The sequence below is a fragment of the Triturus cristatus genome, chromosome 5_1 (assembly GCF_964204655.1).
Source record: "Triturus cristatus chromosome 5_1, aTriCri1.1, whole genome shotgun sequence".
Taxonomy (NCBI): Eukaryota; Metazoa; Chordata; class Amphibia; order Caudata; family Salamandridae; genus Triturus; species Triturus cristatus.
In genome coordinates, this window is record NC_140587.1 from 175,016,664 (window position 1) to 175,036,092 (window position 19,429).

The following is a 19,429-nucleotide window of genomic DNA, read 5'->3' on the forward strand; positions in this document are numbered from 1 at the left end:
GTACAGACCGGATTTGTGTACCCAAATCCGGTTTGACCGGCACAACCTAAGTGCACGTCTGAACGCCTCCCCAGCAATGGTACTCACCGGGTAGCTCGGAACGGAAGGCCTCGAAACGGGACTGGACTTGACTCGACAACTGCGGACATCGGACCCTCTGGACGTCGGGACTTCGAAATCTGGTGGGCATCTGTATACCTCGGATCTTGCTCTCTCTCTGCTAGGCTCTGGTCGGGATACTTCGCACTTCTCACCGCCTCGTCTGGGTTGATCGCAGCCTCAGTCGCCCCCGCTTGACCGGAGGGAGCTACAGGAAATCCTGCTGGTACGCGTTATGGTCCGTCCAGCTATGGCAGGAGACCGGGCCTGCAACGCACCACCGGCGCGTGAGATGAGAAAGTGTCCCTATTCGGGCGCCAATTATGTGGTAAATAATTTAATTACCGGGACTGAATTTGATACGGAATCTAATAGAATAGCTCAGAAAAATAAGAGGCAGAATCCGTGGTATAAGAGGTTTCTGAATGGGCTTTATTCCAAAATGGCCGACTCGAGTCGCGGCCTTCATGTTCCGTCACCACGGGGGTTCAGGAAGTGAAGTACAACATTTTATTGACAGACAATCATTTTTATAGAATGTACATTACAATGAAGCAAATGCAGAAGGCGTAACAATTGATAAGAAAAATGATAATTCACATGCGTAACCAAAAATGGGCGTAATGAGGAGTAAAAAGAAACGTTATTGGTTATGATGTCATATATAGGTGGATCTATAAGATAATACTTGGCATAGATGCGCGCGCAGCAGCATGACGTGTGATTGACGTATAACTAGGGGGTGAAGGGGACTTGACATTTAGCTCTACATGTGGAGACAAGAAGTCTGGGGGGTCAAGTCAACCTAATCCCAAATCATATCTAACATCCTATGTTTAAAGAACTATGTTATCCACAAAGGAAGGACTCTCGGACAAAATCTATTCTATACTGAGTGTGTGTGCGTGCACAAGCGTCTAGATGTCTAAATGAGATGCAAGGGGCAGAAACCTTCCATGGTAACAGGGCTATGAATTACTTGCATGAGGACAGAGAGGCCGGGCCCTTTGCTTGGTAGCCGAAGGAAATGTTTACTTAAACTACTAGACAGGAATGCATCGGCCGAGGAGCGAAGCAGATAACTCGAAGGTGAAATACAGTTTTTGGCAGGCAGGCAAAACTGGCCGAGGCAGGCACCGTTAGCCGCACAGGGAGTAGGACAAAGTTCATGGATACAGATGCGAGCTCAAGCTGAAGCTGTCAGAGGCAGAGAGCAGGAAAAGCTTGATGGCAGAATCAGGGCCTACTCGCCTAAACTGCAAAATGGAGTCACTGAGCCATATAAAGTCGGTGGCCTTTCATACTTAGGAATCGAATATCCAGCCCATTCATGGCGGATCTGACAGAGGACATGTTGACGGTGGACGCACATGTGTTTGCGTCTTAAAAACTGGAACTGGAGGGAACATACATATACTTGTAACATGCATATAGAACCGTTGGGGTCCAAGATAGGGGACATAACTGATCATGAAAATCCATATTTCCACAACCGGCCCACTGTGATCAACTGGTGTATTGATGCCGGTCTCGCCTTCCTCATGGAATCAATAGATGGTCTGGAAGTACTCTTTCTTGTAATGTTTTTAAATGATCAGGATGGGTGTGGTGCCTGGCTTTTGTCTTTCACAGTTTGGCAGTCCGAAATGCACTACCTTCGATACTCTCAAAATATCCTTTGCTTCTTTTAGGCATTTGTTTTGCTGTCTCTGGCTATTCCACTAAAATAAATGACTTGAAATGCATGGCCACAGTGGACTAGGGTACAGGGATCAACTCAGGAAGATGATATTGAGGAACCCGTCTCAAATGCTAAAATTAAATGTGGAAAGGGACATAATTCCCTAGAACTGTGGTTTATTATGGATGATCTTGGGAACATAGCAAATGGTCTTAGATGAGCAAAAATACTTCACTCAACTCACAACTAAGGCTACCTTTTACATGCTTTGCGCCTTTAGACCAAGAAGCCTGTTGATGCCCCTTCTCATGTCGCTTGAGCTCTTACACCACTGGCAGAGAATTGTTGCATCAAGATAAACTGATGAAGTGTAGAACATGGTATGGGGAAAGGGAAACTATTTAGCTATTTATATGGACAATATAGGGCTTTGCATGGGAGACTCACAATGCTCTCCAGGGTCTGAATAAGAACATGATGGAGGTGTTTGGCATAGATATAGACTGGACCATTAGCAAGGGGGGCATCAGTGGTGTTTCTGGTATAAGGGAGAGGTGCCGCAAACTAGAGATTGATAGATTCAAGCACCTATGAAAATTTGTGATGAGAAATGAAATTGCAAACTGAGGGACAAATTATAAACCAATGGTACCACGACTTCGACCTTTGGAAGACAGAAGAGGGAACACAATAGGAAAAGCAACTATGACTCCCCATTTTATACACATGCTTAAAATACTCTTTACAGCTCAGACAATTTATCTGCAAAGTGCTAAGTATTTTCTGTAATTTAAGAGGTGGGTGGGGCGCGCCCTCAGTGTCACAGGTAGTTCTGCAGACATTGAGTGGAAGGCAATAGATGGTATTGATGGGAGGGAAGAATACGAAAACACCATTCTAGACAGGTATGATATACAAAGGTGGAGGCTTCAGAAAATGGGACCCGAATCCAGCATTTGTTTTAAATTTGAAACAAAGGCATACTTATACATATAAAGAAACACATTCGGAATATGACTTGGATAGGCACCAAGTACTTCAAGCTGTGGTTTGCAGGGGGTTCTTGACTAATCGAAATAAAAACATATCAGTACAGAACACACTGGAAGACTGAGTCTAACAAAAGAGATGCCCCAGATTCATAAAACAAAGTATAAGTATGCCAGATAATGTTGCTATGCCGAATGGAGAAATGGGAAACAGACTAGGTAACTTAGGTTCCTCACAATAGAGAGAAAAAAACTCCTTAGGAGAGTGGCTACTCCCAATAAGTTTGGGTAAGCACAATTCACGGTTCTTGAAAAAATAACTCAAGGGCGAGATTACAGAAAATGTGAAAAAAAATGGTGTTCCCAAAATCCTAACGGACATGCTGAATATAGAGACTTATTTCGTGGTGTCTGGGGCTCCACATGCACAATCCTACTAGGTACATCTTACGCATTAGTGAGGGAGCATATTGAGATAACTTTCAATCACTGTAAATCTATAATTGATGTCAAATTAGAAAATTATACTAGCGCCTTCCTTCTAGTACCACTACGCGAAAGAGTCCTGGTCCTGTTTTATTGTGTAAAAAACAATAAATGCCACTGATGAAGTAGTGGATGTGCAAGAAGACCAGTAAAAGAACTAATAATGTTTAATGTAACAATATCAAATTGAGTGAGAAAAAGTTAAAACTGATGAAGTATCTTTGCACGTCAAGGTGGAAAAAATAACAGATTCAAGAGACTTACAATACCATGAAATGTATATATTCAACACTATGTTTTATACTTCTTAATATAATACTATTGGCCAGCCAGAGGCAATGCCAATTATCAATAATAATAGAAATAATTGGTGGTCACCAGAGTTTTACGAAATGTCAATAAAAGGTATTCATTATAAAAAAAGAAAGCTCATTTGTTTGGGAATCAGAAAATAAGGAGGGCAACTTGGGAGTTCACAGGGGAATAAGTGGGAAAGTTCTGAGTTGGAGATCAGAGAAAACAGATAAAGAGCGAGACAGACTTGGCAATCAAAGAAGAGTCAAATGCAGTTTAGGAGAATCTAGAAGGAGATTGGAAGATCTGAGAAGATAAAGAAAAAACATGCACACAAAAGATAGGAAAGAGCAAGAGCAGTGGTTCTTAAGCCGTGGTCCGAGGCCTACTCAGGGTGCCCTTTGAGGTTTTACAAAATCGAATAATATTAAAATCAATATATTTAAATAAATTAAGTGTATAGCCAATTAAAGAAGCAAAACTGAATATTAAAACGTTTTCCACATTTGATTGTGAATTAAACAAAATATTTCACTATTTGAACATTTGTTTTGTTATACTTATTTTTATGTATTGTTTTGAGGTTCATATCATAAGAATTGCTTAGGTCGGGAGTTCCAGACATCCATTACTAACTCAGTGGTCCACAGAAGTCTAAAGGTTAAGAACTGTTGAGCTAGAGAACTATTGATGTGACATATAGCTTGGCTGCTGCACATTTGGGTTCACCTACTGAAACACTCTGGGGCAGATCAATTCTGCCCCTTGTAACACCATCTCTCCCCACTCTGCCCTGTTGGAGGGGGAAGGGAGGAAGTATTTTGGACAGAGAATGGATGCAGAATTTAAAGGGCAGAGGGAGCCAGTATATCTGGGACGGATTAAGTAATGCTTAGTCTCACTCACCACATGCGTCTCCTTTGATGCCTTTGCTACTGCATCGCCACGCTCCAAGAAATACCTGAAGACAAGCATGAAAAGTGATAACATCCAGCCCACCAATCAGTAGTTTATTTCATTTGTTCTTTTCCTCCCTTTCTTCCATCTCTCTATTTTTCATTACCGATTTACTTCCTCCACCCTTATTTCTTCTCTATAACCTCCCCGTTTTTCATCCAATCCCTTTATCTCCCTGAATTCTTCTCCTCTTTTCTCATCTATACTTCTCTTGCTGTTACTCCCTCAGAACCCTCAATACAGACTTACTTGGCAATGTTGGTCTGGAACGCTTCAACTTTGGTCTTGACGGCTGTCACTCTTTCCAGGACCTTCTCCTAATATGCCAGGGAGAGAGTAAGAGACCAGAAATGTTTAATGAGGTGTGAAAGAGGCAAGTGGTTTGTAGCATCAGAAGGTTCTCCTTTTAGAAAAGCAGATGCAGGGCTCGGGTGCAACAAACATTGAATCAATTAGAACTGTGGTCCTGAGCAAAAGATGATGGCATTGGAGCCGAGGTTTTCATTCTTTTGTCATGTTATCCTCACAGACCCACTCGTGTGAGTAGAAGGCAGGCAGTCTAAAGTACTTATAACTCTTAAGGGAACAGCAAGTTATTTAGATGTAATCCAAGCTAAGCATCCTAGGATTATTCAATTAAGTCATTAACACTGTTACATAACAAAAAAATAAACACACACAAACAGAAAATATCAAAAATAAATGTCCAAATATTATGAAATGAGAACAAAAAAAAACATTTGCAGCATAATCCTTACCTAGCTGTCCAAACTATATTAAACATAACTGAAATTAAAGGACAGTATAGCCAGATAAGCAGCAGCGAAGGAAAGCTGAAAAGAACACTTCATCTATGAGAAGCCAGTTGATTCCATATCTCATCGTGCCTTACACTGGTTGCTGCTCCAGAGCTTCAGACCTATGAATGAGTACAAGAACCCAAAAGTGCAATGTTTTACTCTACTAGAGGAGGATGGTTGGGCCTTTATGAATTCAATTAGGATTGCTACTATGCAGAACTAGGATTACAAGCATATACCTTCCTTCTGCATTATAGGATCTTCCTTGATCGTCCTAAATGCAAGACTAGAGTAACATGCACATCCCTACATTGACTTGCCATAGAAAATTAAGGACAGTAGGACCTATATGCACAACAGCAGCCAAAACCTTATTCAAATAAAGTTTTCAGAGCGGCACTAAAAACTACATGACCTGCTCTGGCATTTGAGCTGTAGCAATAATGCTTAGTGGATGCACAGAAGAAACTTCAAGTTGCAGCTCTGCAAATATCGCCTACAGAGACGCTGCTCAGCTGTGAAACCATAATTGCCCTTTGTGTTCAGCCAAAGCACCACTTTGTAATCATAGGTACTTGACATAATAACACAATTTTTTCCTGGTCATTAAAAGAAAAAGTAAAATGCTTTAAGAGCACTGAGGAATCAAATTCTCATCTCCTCTTTCCCAACATAAAATGGCCTGAACAGATCCACATATTAAATATTGATGAAAAACAACTGTACGCTGAATACATAAAACTGAGGAAAAATGATTATGTTGCTTACCCAGTAAGCATCTGTTCTTGGCATGTAGAACTGTAGATTCACATGCTTTGCATACTCCTGCCATCTAGTGTTGGGTCCGGAAGTTTGCAAATTGTTTTTCTTTGAAGAAGTCTTTCCAGTCACGAGGTAAGGTGACTCCTCCTTTCGGTGATAGTGTGCATGGGCATAGACTCCATTGTTAGATTGTTTTCCCGCAAGAGTGTGAGAATGTAATAATTGTAGTATGGAGATGTTCATGCGTATGTGATGTAAATAATGAGAACTGCAACAACTACTGGTGTCCGGGGAGGCAGGAGGGCGCATGTGAATCTACAGCTCTACCTGCCAAGAACAGATGCTAACTGGATAAGTAACATAATCCGTTCGAGGCATGTATGCTATAGATTCACGTGCTTTGCATAGACTATATAGTAGTATCCTCTCAAAGTGGGGGCTAACCAGAGGATGTTGCAGTTCTCTGAAAAAGTGTCTTTAGCGCTGCTCGGCCTACACATGCCTCTTGGCGTGCTAATACATCCACACAATAGTGTTCAGTAAATCTGTGTGGTGTAGACCGTGTTGCTGCTTTACAGATGTGAGCTATAGGGATGTTACCTAAAAAGGCAATAGATGTCCCTATTTTGCGAGAGGAATGCACTCTAGAGGGTATTGATAAAGGACCAGATGAACGACCATTTGTTTTTGCGCCTCACAATTTGCGACAAATTGCGAGTCGCAAATTGGAAAGCGCAAAATCAAATGTACATCAGTGTGTTCAACACGGTTTGCGATTTCGAATGGGGTCGCAAATTGCGAGGCTCATTAAGATTGAGGAGCCTCTCGCAATTTGCGACCCCATTGGGAATGACAGGCCCTCCCAGGGATGGTGGCCTGCTGGGCTCAGCAGACCACCATGCCTGGGACTGCTTTTAAATAAAGCTGTTTTTTTTTTTAAAATGCAGCACGTTTTCGTCAAAGGAAAACGGGATTCATTTAAAAAAAGCATAGAAAACGAAACTTTTTCGTGTCATTGTTTTAAGGGCAGGCAGTGGTCCCTGGGACCACTGCCTGCCCGTAAAAACTTATTTCCCATGCATTTGCAAAGGGGAAGGGATACCTGCTACTTGAAGTACTCGCTATTTGGAAGGTAAAGCCCCTTCCAAATAGCGAGTCTCTAAACACTTTTTTGCGAGTCGCAATTCATTGCGACTCGCTAACCCGTTTGCGCATGCTAAAAGTGTTTGTACATCTGGCCCAAAGTTTTTAGCTTTTGCGTAGCAAGTTCGAATGCACTTAACAATCCATCTTGAAATGCCCGATTTAGAAATAGGATTGCCTTTGTGAGGTGTTTGTTTTATGAAAATCTTTTGTTCTTTTGATATAATACAATAGAGCTCTTCCGACGTCAAGTGTGCGAAGAGCGCGCTGTGCTACTGTATCAGGTTGAGGAAAGAAGACAGGTCACTCTAATGATTGATTAATATGGAAAGCAGAAACCACTTTAGGAAGGAATCTGCGATTGTTGCGAAGAACAACCCCATCTTTATGGAGTTGAAAGAACAGTTCTCCTAAAATTAATTGCTGCAGCTCACCAACTCTCCTTAATGATGCTATTGCAATGAGGAATGCAACCTTCCCTGAACTGTAAAGGACACTTGTGTAGTGGTTCAGAGGGTGGACCCATACGTCTAAGTATAATATTAAGATTCCACACTGGTGCCAGGGGAATTCTTGGTGGTATAACTCTGTAGTCCTTCCATAAAGGCTTTAATGACAGGAACTTTGAGCAAAGACAAATGCAGTCTGTTTTGTAAATATGTAGCTCAGCTACTGCTGCAAGATGCAACCAAATTGATGTGCAAGCCAGCCCAGATTGCTGTAGGTGCAGAAGGTAACAAACAATGTTCTGAATAGAAGCATCCAGAGGTAGAATTTGGTTGTTGTTACAGTAGACAACAAACCGTTTTCATTTTGCTGCATAGCAAGCTCTGGTAGTAGGTTTTCTTGCTTCCTTCAGAATAGTCATACAGTCTGGTGGTGAATTTAAATCTCCAAACTCTATGGCTTCAGGAGCCAAATCGCTAGGTTGAGTTACTTGGGATTTAGATGCTTGATTTCTCCATGGTTCTGAGTGAGGAGACTGGAGTTGAGATGTAGCTTTTGATATGGAACTACTGAGAGTTCTAACAGGGTGGTGTACCACGGTTGACGGGCCCATGTGGGAGCTACTTGATTCAGTGTGAGGGATGTTTTCCTGAGCTTCCGAACCAGAAATGGAAGGAGAGGGAGAGGCGGAAAAGCGCAGGCAAATATCTATGATCAATTCATCCTAAGCGAATTGCCTTTGAATAGAGGGTGTGCGGACCTGGAGGCAAAACTTGGACATTGTGCATCGTCTGCTGTGGTGAACAGATCTATTTGAGGATATCCCCATTGTTGAAAGTATGGAAGGAGAACTTGGGGATTAAGTTCCCACTCATGTATTTGTTGTCCCCTGCTGAGGAGGTCGGCAATTTGATGGTTTACTCCTGTGAGGTTTTCAGCCAGAAGGTACATGTTGTGATGGATTGCCCATTTCCAAATTGGCTGAGACAGTTGTGACAATTGGAGAGAGTGTCTCCCCACCTTGTTTTTGTACATAGTACATCTTCTGTCTCGTCTTTGTGGACTAGAACAACTTTGGTTGCGAGATGAGAATGAAAAACCTTCAGATCTAGAAATACTGCTAGAAGCTGTAGATAGTTGATGTGGAGTTGTTTGCGTTTGTCGTCCCAGAGATCCTGTATTGTGTAATGATGGAGATGTGCTCCTCAACCTGTCAGACATGCGTCTGGCTGTTAGCACGACTTGTGGAACAGGGTCGCTGAAAGGCCGCCCTTTTGAAAACTTTTGTGGGTTCCACCATTGCAGAGAGCAATGGGTGCGGGTGTCTACCAACACTAGATATGTTAACTGACCATGTGACTGATTCCACTGACGTGCCAAGCATTCTTTTTTTTTTTGTTTAAATTTGTTTATTGCTTTTTTCCATTTTATGGTACGCATCTGTTCACTAGTTACATAACAATGCAAGGGTTTCTTTTCCATTTTTTAATTTTTTTAAATCAATAAGTAGTCTGAGCCGTCGTACATAATAGTATGTTTCCATGAAAAACTATTTTTTGAAAACAGCTAGCAAGATAACAATTGACTTAACAGGGTGGATATTCTGTCCTCTTGTAAAAGAACTGAAGGTATTGATGGTGGGTCCTCGTTCCGAACTATGCTTCTCTGACTGTCTTGTTGTTGATCTACGCACATGTGCATTGTTCATAGTGGTTGTCATGCGTCGTGTTAGACCTGGGTGAATGTCAGCGGGGAGGTGGAGCACACAGCTACAGACGTGTTGTCTGAGTCCTCGGAGGGATTCTGACACATGGCGCGAAAGTCTGTCAGGATTGCGTCCCATTTGGTTGCCATCGGCTGCTTCCTAATGCCTATCGCGTCCTCTCGACGTAGCGCTATGCTCTCCGCCTTTGCCCAGCAAAGTAGCGATTGGTACCAGGATTTCGCTGGGGGTGGAGGGGTGTCCCTGGGGATTTCCACTGCCTCCTAAGTAGGCGCTTGGCTACTATTAGCCCTAACTCAATGTAGCGGGATGTCACTTTATTCTTACTCGACCACTTGTATAAACCCAAGATACACACCTCCCACGACCAGGTAAGTGTGCGCTCCTAGCTCACCACCGCGAGGCAGCTGGCGTCGGTACGATTGAAGTATTTATTTATTTATTTTGGTTGGGGTCAAGTATGCTCTGTGGACTATATAATACTGTATGAGCGGGAACCTAGCTCCTGAGGATATCCTCCTTTTCTCGTTCGGTGCTGGGGCGCTGCAAATCCACGTCCCAGTGGGCTCGAAGGGATTCCAGCTGCGGCACGGTGTGTATCCTTAAGGATTCCGTGAACCATCTGACTAAGTGGCGGCCCGTGCCCAGTTCATGCAGATATTGCACAGTCAGATGCGTGGCCGGCTCCTGCGCAACCTCGCCCCATGCCTCTTGTAGCATGGGCACCACTGCCGCTTGCAACAAGAATTCACCCTGGGGGAGGCCTGTGTCTTCCACAAGGGTACCAAACGGCAGGAGTTGCCCATCGCTATATAAATACCCTAATGTAAGGATACCCACCTCCTCCCATTGGGGCAGATCCCCGGTGGTGACTGCTTGGCGCCCCCTGGGCATGCCAAGAATGGGGTTCACATGGCGCGTAACTCGCAGACTGCGACGGAAGCATTAGTGGGCCTCCTCCACTAGTAGCTGGGCAGGCCGCCTGCCCCGTCGGTAGGGTGGAACAACACCACTATCTGTGGGTGGGTGAGTCCGGGGCACAAGTCGCTGAATCCTCCAGATGGGGCGCATCAAGCCATCTCGCCACCCACTGGAGCTGCGCTGCAAGATAGTACTGCTCCATGTTGGGTAGCGAGAGGCCCCCGCTGGCTGCCAAAAGGTACATTTTGATTAGCGCCACCCTGCTGCACGACCCGTCCCAAATACATTTCTGGACATCGAGCTCTAAGCTTTTGAACAGCGCTGGTTTGAGGCATAAGGGCACATTTACGAAGTGGTACAGCAGTCGCAGGAGTACCACCATCTTGAGTAGCGTTATCCTCCTAATGACCGTCAGAGGAAGAGCACCCCAGAAAGTCCTCTGCGCACGTATCGCAGTGATAGCTCGCACCAGTTTACCTTCAAGGAGGTCTGCAGGCCCTCTACAGAGGAGTATCCCCAGATATCGGAATGCCGACTCCTGCCAATGGATTGCCTTGTTGCTGAGGGACAATCGTGGGTTCAAAGTTGTCTCCGAGAAAGGGTACATGCATGATTTGTCCCAGTTTACATGGAGTCCTGAAACGTTAGCAAATTCAAGTAATATTGGCTCTATTGAAGCATAAGACGACCTAACATCCTTGGAGGTAAATAAGCAGGTCGTCCGCGTATAATGAGACATGCCATCACCCAAGGGGATCCCACACTCATCTTGCGTTTTACGCAGTGACTCAGCTAGCTGCTCGATGGCCAGTGCAAATAGTAACAGCGAGAGCGGGCACCCTAGCCGCGTACCCCGCTCGATTGGAATCTGATCTGATAGGTGCGGGCCAGTCTTAACTCTAGCTACCGCTTGGGTATAGAGAAGTCGTACGAGGCTTTGGAACTCTTCCCCCAGGTCATATTTACGGAGCACAGCAAACAAGAATCCCTAATCCAAGGCGTGGAAGGCCTTTTCCAGATCTAATAATAGGCATCCGGAATGGTCCCAGTTCTCCCTAGCATAGTGAGCCATTCTGAAGAACCGGCGGAGATTTAGGGACGTGCTGCGAGCCGGCACAAAACCATTTTGGTCCATGTAAACCAGCTTCAGAACCAGCGAGGCCAGTCTGCACACCAGCAGCTTAGCTAAAATCTTCTAATCCGTATTTAGGAGTGCAAGCGGGCGGTACAAGCCCATCAGCTCCGCGTTCCTGTTTGGCTTCGACACCAGCATTGACTCACGTAGTGTACACGACAGGGTCCCCCACTCCAGCACGAGTAGTCTGCCTGCCCCATCAGCTGCGGCATGTGTGCGTGCTGCATGTGAGGTGTAATTTAGGTAGCATAATCTCTCTAGCACCGCCATGTGTTTCTGTCTCTGGCCGTCTATTGCCTGCTGCATGCCGCTAGCCAGGTCGGTCTCCAGTCTAGTGAGGGTACGCTCTATGCAGCTTATTTCATCGTCAAGTTGTTTTCTAACGGACTTACTTAAGCTCCGGCATCACCCTCTGATCGCAGGCTTTCCCGCATCCCATAGCAACCCAGTGTCCGTGATCGAGCCAGTGTTTTCCTTGAAATATGCGACTATCGCCTCATCTATTGCCTGCCGGAAGGGGAGGGTCTTCCAGGGCCAGGGGTTGCAGTCTCCAGAGATGGGTAGTGGGTCTCTCTTCATCACCCTACAGCATGTGGGGGTTGTGGTCTGAATGTGTTTTACCCATGTAATCTGCTTTGGCACCTGCTGGGTTGCAACAAAGCGGTCGATGCAAACATGTAGTCCATGCGGGTGCGAGTAGAGTAGAGAGCAACTGTGGGTTAAGTGCCCTCCAGACATCCGACAGCCCTCAGCAGCGTACCCAGTCCTCACGTGTTAGATGCTGCATTAGTGTGTGTGTGTTTCAGTGGAGGGAAGGACCTATCAATGGTGTTGTATAGAACCCTGTTAAAATCCCCGACGGGCAACCATGGCACATCGCACCAGTGCAATAGTATGTTGGACGGCGTATGCTGGAACGTGCTCTGGATCGTGTTTGGGGCATAAATGGAGCCTATCACCATGTGCTTCCCACTCAGCTGCTCTTTAGATAGGACATATCTGCCATAGGCATCAATCTCGGTCTCTTCTGGTGTAAAGAGTGTCCTGGGCCTGATCCAGATTAAAGCCCCCTGGCGTATGATGAATAGCCTGTAGCCAGAACCTGCCCATTCCACCGCTGCTGCAGTTTGCGATCTCAGGCTGCGCTACGTCCGTCTCTTGCAAGAGCGCTATGTGAGTTTTGTGATGCTCAAGATACGCATAGATGTTATATTTGCGTGATGGTGTGTGGAATCCCCGGATATTCCAAGTAATTACGTTGGTGGGTGACATGTTTCAAGAGAAAAGTGCAGCACTGTGCGTGTTTGACCAGACACCCCTGGGGCGGGCAGTTGCGTATAGTGTAGTCAGTGAGTGCGAGGTGCACACAAAGGCGATGAAAGGTCGGCTAAACGAGGCTTCATGGAGTTGGCGTGAGAGGGGGCTGTGCGAGATTGAACTTGGGTAGAGCAGAGGGACAACAGGCATCTGCCCAAACACTTAACAATGCCATGTGGCAAATGACGGCTATGCACGCCGGTTCAAACATGTCGGGGGGTGGGGTGGTGAGCAGTGAGCAAAGAGAGCAGCAGCATTGTGGGCCTGCTTGACTTGAGTGATCGCACGTGATCGATTGTATTGTGGTGTAGTTGTGTGAGAAGTCCTTTGGTGCCTTTGAAGGACTGGACCAACCTCTCTAATGAAGTGAGCGATTATGCTGCTGTCAGAGTTTGAAGGGTGGCGGGCCCAGTGTCGCAACAGGGTATTGGAGGCCAGCAGTTTCAAGGGATCAGAATTCTTGTTTGCATTAGTCAAAGAATTTGACTAGAGGCCTATGGAATAGTTTGCCAGGTGTCCCACACCCACTTCTCACCTCCTGCCACGCCCCCTCCGAGTTGCAGAGAAAGGGGGTGTTGAATGAGGGAAAGGATGTAAAGCCTTTCTTGGTGGCTACATGGCCCCAAATCTCAAGTACAGTTCGGGTAGGCGTTGCTACGTACTCTTAGGGCACTGGTGTTTCGGTGGCCATGCTAGGTCCTATAGCGACCTGCAAGCCACCTCTCGGTCACATGTAGCCAGGTTTTTTCGGATTCCAGAACAACCCACTCCAAGATATATTGGAGGTGGGCAGCCCAGTAATGCTGCCCTATAATACTCAATCAAGTTGGGGCAAGCCAGTCCCCCCTCTAGAGGGCAGGAGGAGTAGTAGTAGTAGTAGCTTGTTCGAGATATGCGGTCTTGTGGCAACTTCTGTTTTCCAAGTCCTCCTGCTTCGCCTGTAGTTTAATCTGATGGTCATCCAGGGTGCGCAACTGCTGCCAAAGCATCTCCTGTTCTCCTGACCTGGTATCTAAGGAGCGTTCCACTTGGTCTACTCTACCACCTCAGGTCTGTGACCTCCTTGTGCAGGTCTTGGAGGCATGCCTTGAAATCAGTCTTCAGGGAGCCTGAGTGATGGGGTGGAGTTAGACGTCACAGATACCGTACGGTACCAGAGGTCTGTCACCAAACTGTTCTTGGGCTACCTTTCATTTACTATGGTGGCACCAAATGCAGGTGGACTATGTAGCAAAGTTAGGGGATCGGTGATGTGGGAGGGACTGGGGTAGCGCAGGTGAGTTCCTTGCTGGGTGGCACTTGTCAAGGTGATGCGGTTTTCTGGGAAAGGAGCCCAGAAGCTCAAACGAGAGGAGGGTAGGGAGGTGAAAAGGTGTGGGCGGAAAGACCTGTCCGCGGAGTCCATGAGCTCCAGTGCTGACGAGGGGCCCTCTCAAACCCCACAGCAGTGAGGGCCTGAGGCTCTGTGAGGAAGGGGGTGGTGGGTGCAATGCCAGTGAGAGTGCCACCGGACTAAGACCACCTGTCATGCAAGGTTGGTGTTGCAGGGGTCAGTGCTAAGCCGCTGCTAGGGTGTCTGTGTCACACTGAGCTGAGAGCGTCACAGCTCCCCCCTCCATTTCCCGGTGCGGGGCCCCAGTATCCCCAAGTGAGCACCAGGGGCATGTGGGATTCCCAAAGGCTCAGATCAGCGGATCCAGATGTCATTCTCCTCCAGTCCTCCCCTGATGTTCAGAGAATCCCCTACTGCAGTAAGGGTCTGTCTGGTCGCCGCTAGTATGAAGGTCCTGCTCCAGAGTTCCAGTGCAAGGAGCAGGTGGTTAGCTGCGGGCCTAGTTAGGCCTCAAAAGATAGGGCAGGCTGACCGGGCTATGGCCGTGCCCACAGTGGTGCCCACAAGCTTTATGGGGTGACCGCTGTGCAGAGGGACCCACCAGGGATGGCCCTGGAGTCCCCACTGGGGCCTCAATACGATCACTCTGGTCAGGCCGTGCAGGCCTCAAAAGCCTAATCTCTGGTAGGATTCCAGAGTCTGCCGCGGTCGACACAAAGGCGTCCATCTCCTCTGTCGTGCCAGGGGGCCCCCCAGGTGTGGCACAGATGGTGCGGGAGCTACGCCAAAGCCCTGGTGGGGTCCCCCCTGGTGTGTCCCTGTGGACTGGGGCAAAAAGATGGCGGGCAGTGTCTCATGGCCGCACCAAACATCACTGTAAGCACTGGCCAATGTGCTGCTCCTGTATCTGGATGGAGGCAACCACAGGCAAGGGGTACCCCCAAACGTCTACGTTATCTCCCACAGTTAAAAGGCGTAGAGTATGGGGTGCTGTTGCTCTCAGATAAAAGCTGTCCGGGGTTGGAGCAGCAGGAGGTACATCTCACTCCATTCCCGGCTAAGCCACACCCCTCAACTCAGGTTTTGCAGATTGACGGATTTTGCTGGTTGTTTCTGCTAGAAGCAGACTGTAGAACACCAGGGACTACCTGCACTCTCAAGTAGCGGTCTCAGTGGCATAAGGTTTGTTCCACTTAGCAGTGATCTTCACTACTGAGACCTCATCCAGACACTAATCGGTTTCTAGGAGGCCCTGGCATTTATTGGACCAGGATACATTTCAGGGGATGCAATCATTTCCATGCCTGGCAGCAATAAGGTTCACCTTTCTCTGTTAACATAAAGGAGCGGGTGTTAGATGACATGTTAAGGTTTTCTCCGGGGTGACTGACCATTGTCCACCACTATTGTTTTTATGATTTTCATTACAATTTTACATTATACGTCTTCATCGTATCCACTATCAAACGTGGAGGCAATGGGCAGCAAGACACAGTAAGATCAAAATGAGAACTTCCTTATAGAAATGCCAATAGGAAGGAATATACACTCCTGGTCACGTCAGATCACAGGACACCAGTGTGGGGTCAAAAAGGAAGGGAAGCGTTGGAGAAACAAATAGTGATGTCACAATCAGGAAGTTCCTTTAATGGGGGATAGAAGTAGGTAGTTCTAGAGGAAGAGATGTGGGAATCGGAGTCAAAATTTCAAGTCTGAGTCGTATCTTTTTCAGAAGACGTTGCCCCTCATCACTAGCTTGTTTGATGATTAGCATGCCTTTTTAGGGTACTGTGGTGTGGTTTGTGGCACACAGGAAGGTGCAGGAGTTACTAGCAAAGAATAGTCAGCTCACCAAAGTATTTTCTGGTGTCACTCATCTTCATGTGGTAAAGAAGGACAAAAAGTTTGGAGGAAATTTTTAAGGGCTATCGGAATTTAGACAGAGACATCTCCAAGCAGAGGTATCAGGGCAGAGAATACCAAAGTTGCGGGTGCAGAAGGAAAAGCTTCAACCACCCGACCTACTTTTCCATATTCTGCCAATTGTTGGAAGATTACCCTCTGAGGAATGAACAGGACTCCCAGGACTGTACTTCAAAATACAGTTTTTTAAAGAAAGAAGGTGTCTTGCCATTGAACGCCTTATGCACTAGAGTCTTTAACTCAATTACCTGATCTATTATTCTTTAAGATAATTCTACCTCAGCGGTCTAATGTGTGCGGTTTCTATGATTTTTTTATTTTTACACCAAGCCCCTTCAAAGTAGATTTTTAATCCTAGAGCATGCCTGGAGCCTACTTGCAAGGGGAAAGACTGGAAAATATAGGAAAGTGGAATGCAGAAGTAATAGAATATGCTATATATGTTCTAAAAACTGACAGAGCATGTGAAATTGCATACTAAGATATTTTGACTGATTCTATCACCAAGGTCTGTTAGACAATTTTTAGTGATGTTTTCAAATGTCTTGCTACAATCTTTCAGTTTTATGGAGGCGGGCAAGCCCGAGATATCACCGGAAAGGGTCATATCTTGAGTGCTATTTCAGACTCATGGGTTTGGTCCAGTTTAAGCTCTAAATGAAATACATTATTTAGCAATTGTTTTACAAAATTATCCAGCCTCCAGGAGTAATGAAGGCTACCCTTGGTGTTCCTTTGCTCAATTTATACTGGATGCTTAACACCCACTTCTGTTAGACTTCAATGGCTTCCACCCTTAGTCGCTTCACTTTGTCACCCCACGTTTTTAAATTTTAACACCTGAATTTACCAGGGAGCACCTTGAGAAAACCAAGCTCTCAATTTAGGGAAAACTATGCTGTAAAATGTACTATTTGGCCATTTTCTTTTTTTTACAAAAGGTTCTAGGGGTGAGGAGCTTCACCCCTCTATCCAATCTTCTTAGAGCATTTACAGCTCGCTAAATTACCTCAGTTGCTGTGTGTGATTCATACTGGGGTATTTAAAGATCCACCACGGTTTAGACTTGACCAGTTACATTCCTCATCTGTTTTGAAAATGCCATAAAATGCAACTGACCATTTTATTTAAATTTTGTGCATTTTTGGCCCCATTTTCACAATTTCTTTTCTTAATGGTTGAATAGACCACCCCACAACCCTATGCTATCAAATCACCTGGAGGAAGGAGAAGTTTCTTACCTGAAACTCCAGTTCTGTAGTAGGGGTATCTCTGTTATAGTCATAATCTAGTTATAGTCCCGCCCATGTGCGGGGACCCCGGAGCAATCAAAATATCTCTTAAGCTGTCCTGCATTTGCAAACCTGCAAAGACACTTAAGAGACAGGCAAAATAATACAGCCTAATAACAATATGGCTGCACTGGCCAGCACTTCATCTGAAGTGAACACAAAAGCCAAAATAAAGATTAAATGTCATTTTTATTCACATCTGACATGTTCCTTTATTGTATCACACTCCCTTCACCAAAATCCCTTTAAACAACAGAGAGGAAGGGGTGGACAGACAAGCCCTATAGGCTGTCATTATGTGTCTGCTAAAAGGATACCGTGCCTTTAAGGAACTCTCCTGAGACCCCCGGTATCCCAGGATGCACAGCCAAAGCAAGTTACTTTCAGTTCTTTTTGAAGGTGTATAACAACAGGCCTGATACTGTCAGTTTACTTCACCGGGGAGGAGGGAGGGTCGCTTATGACTATAACAGAGATACCCCTACTACAGAACTGGAGTTACAGGTAAGAAACTACTCCTTCTGTAGTAGGGGGATCTCTGTGTATAGTCATAATCTATGAATAGAATGGCAAGCCCATCCCAACCAATAAACAGCGGTGGAGTAAAAACCGAACACCAACAAATCACTGTGCAAACAAATTCCTCAGCGAAGCCTGTCCAACCTGCGCATCTGCCCTAGCATCAGAGTCCAGGCAGTAATGCTTCGTAAACGTATGGACCGACTTCCAGGTGGCAGCCTTACATATGTCAGCAATTGGAACATTCCTAAGCAAAGCTGTAGTCGCTGCTTTGCCCCTAGTCGAATGCGCTGTAGGCTTACCCCCTAACGTCTTATTAGCTTTCTGATAACAGAGCTGAATACAGGACACAATCCATCTGGAGATGGACTGTTTTGAGGTAGCTAGACCAGTTCTTACCGAACCATAATTTACAAACAGTTGATCCGACCTGCGGATGTCTTATCTAGATAGAATTTCAACACTCTATGCACATCTAGTGAATGCAGAGACCTCTCCGCCGGAGAGGAGGGATGCTGAAAAAATGTAGGCAAAGTTATCATTTGATTTACATGGAAATCAGATATCACTTTAGGTAAAAACTTAGGATGAGTACGCATTACCACTTTAGAAGCATGGAATACAGTATACGGCTCTTGACAACACAGAGCCTGAATCTCACTTACTCTCCTGGCTGATGTAATGGCCACAAGGAAGGCAGCCTTCCAGGACAAATGCTGCAAAGAAGCCTTATGAATAGGCTCAAAAGGCTCCCTCATTAATCTGGACAACACCACGTTCAATTCCCATGGTGGAGAAGGTCGTCTAACAGGGGGAAACACCTTACGCAAACCCTCCAAAAAATCTTTAATCACAGGGATTTGAAAAAATGAGGTTTGGGAAGGGCCCTTTCTATACGCAGTCAAAGCTGCGAGATGAACTTTAATAGACTGAAAGTTAAGCCCAGATTGAGCTAACTGCAGCAGATAAGGCAGAATAACATCTTCTTTACAGGATGTAGGGTCAATGTCCTTTGCCGTGCACCATAAGCAGAATCTCTTCCACTTATAGGCGTAAGAAGTCCTCGTAAACGGTCTCTTCGCCTCTTTCAAGATCTCCATACAGTCCTGAGGTAGGTTCAAGTGTCCATACTGTACTAGCTCAGGAGCCATGCTGCCAAACTCAAGGACGAGAGAGTGGGGTGAACCATCTGTCCTCCGAATTTCGTGAGAAGGTCCGGCCGACACGGCAGGCGCCGGTGTGGTAGAACAGACCGGTGAAGAAGGTCGGTGAACCACCATTGCCTCGGCCACTCCGGAGCAATCAGGATCACCCTGGCTCAGGATTGCGACAGCTTGATCAGCACCGCCGGAATCAGGGGAATGGGTGGAAAGGCGTAGAGAAAGCTGTTCGACCAGCTGATCCATAGTGCATTCCCCAGCGTCCCTGGTTGGTAGTACCTGGACGCGAAGTCGTGGCATTTGCGGTTTTCTGCCGTAGCGAACAGATCGATATCCGGAGTGCCCCACTCTGCGAAGACGTCTCTTAGCACGTCGTCGTTTAGCACCCACTCGTGATTTTCTTGAACGAGCCTGCTGAGCGCATCGGCTTGGGCATTCTGCACTCTGG

General features: G+C 46.0%; 1 protein-coding gene across 1 annotated transcript in view; it reads right to left on the reverse strand.

Annotated features, from left to right (window-relative positions):
• LOC146830582 (proteasome activator complex subunit 2-like) overlaps window positions 1-19,429 on the reverse strand; it is a 183,631-nt gene that overhangs the window by 26,005 nt on the left and 138,197 nt on the right. The window contains exons 8-9 of the mRNA XM_085604783.1: window positions 4,756-4,823; window positions 4,456-4,510 (exon numbers count right to left, since the gene is read on the reverse strand). Coding sequence (XP_085460909.1) covers window positions 4,456-4,510; window positions 4,756-4,823 — 123 coding nt within the window. The remainder of the gene's footprint in view (window positions 1-4,455; window positions 4,511-4,755; window positions 4,824-19,429) is intronic.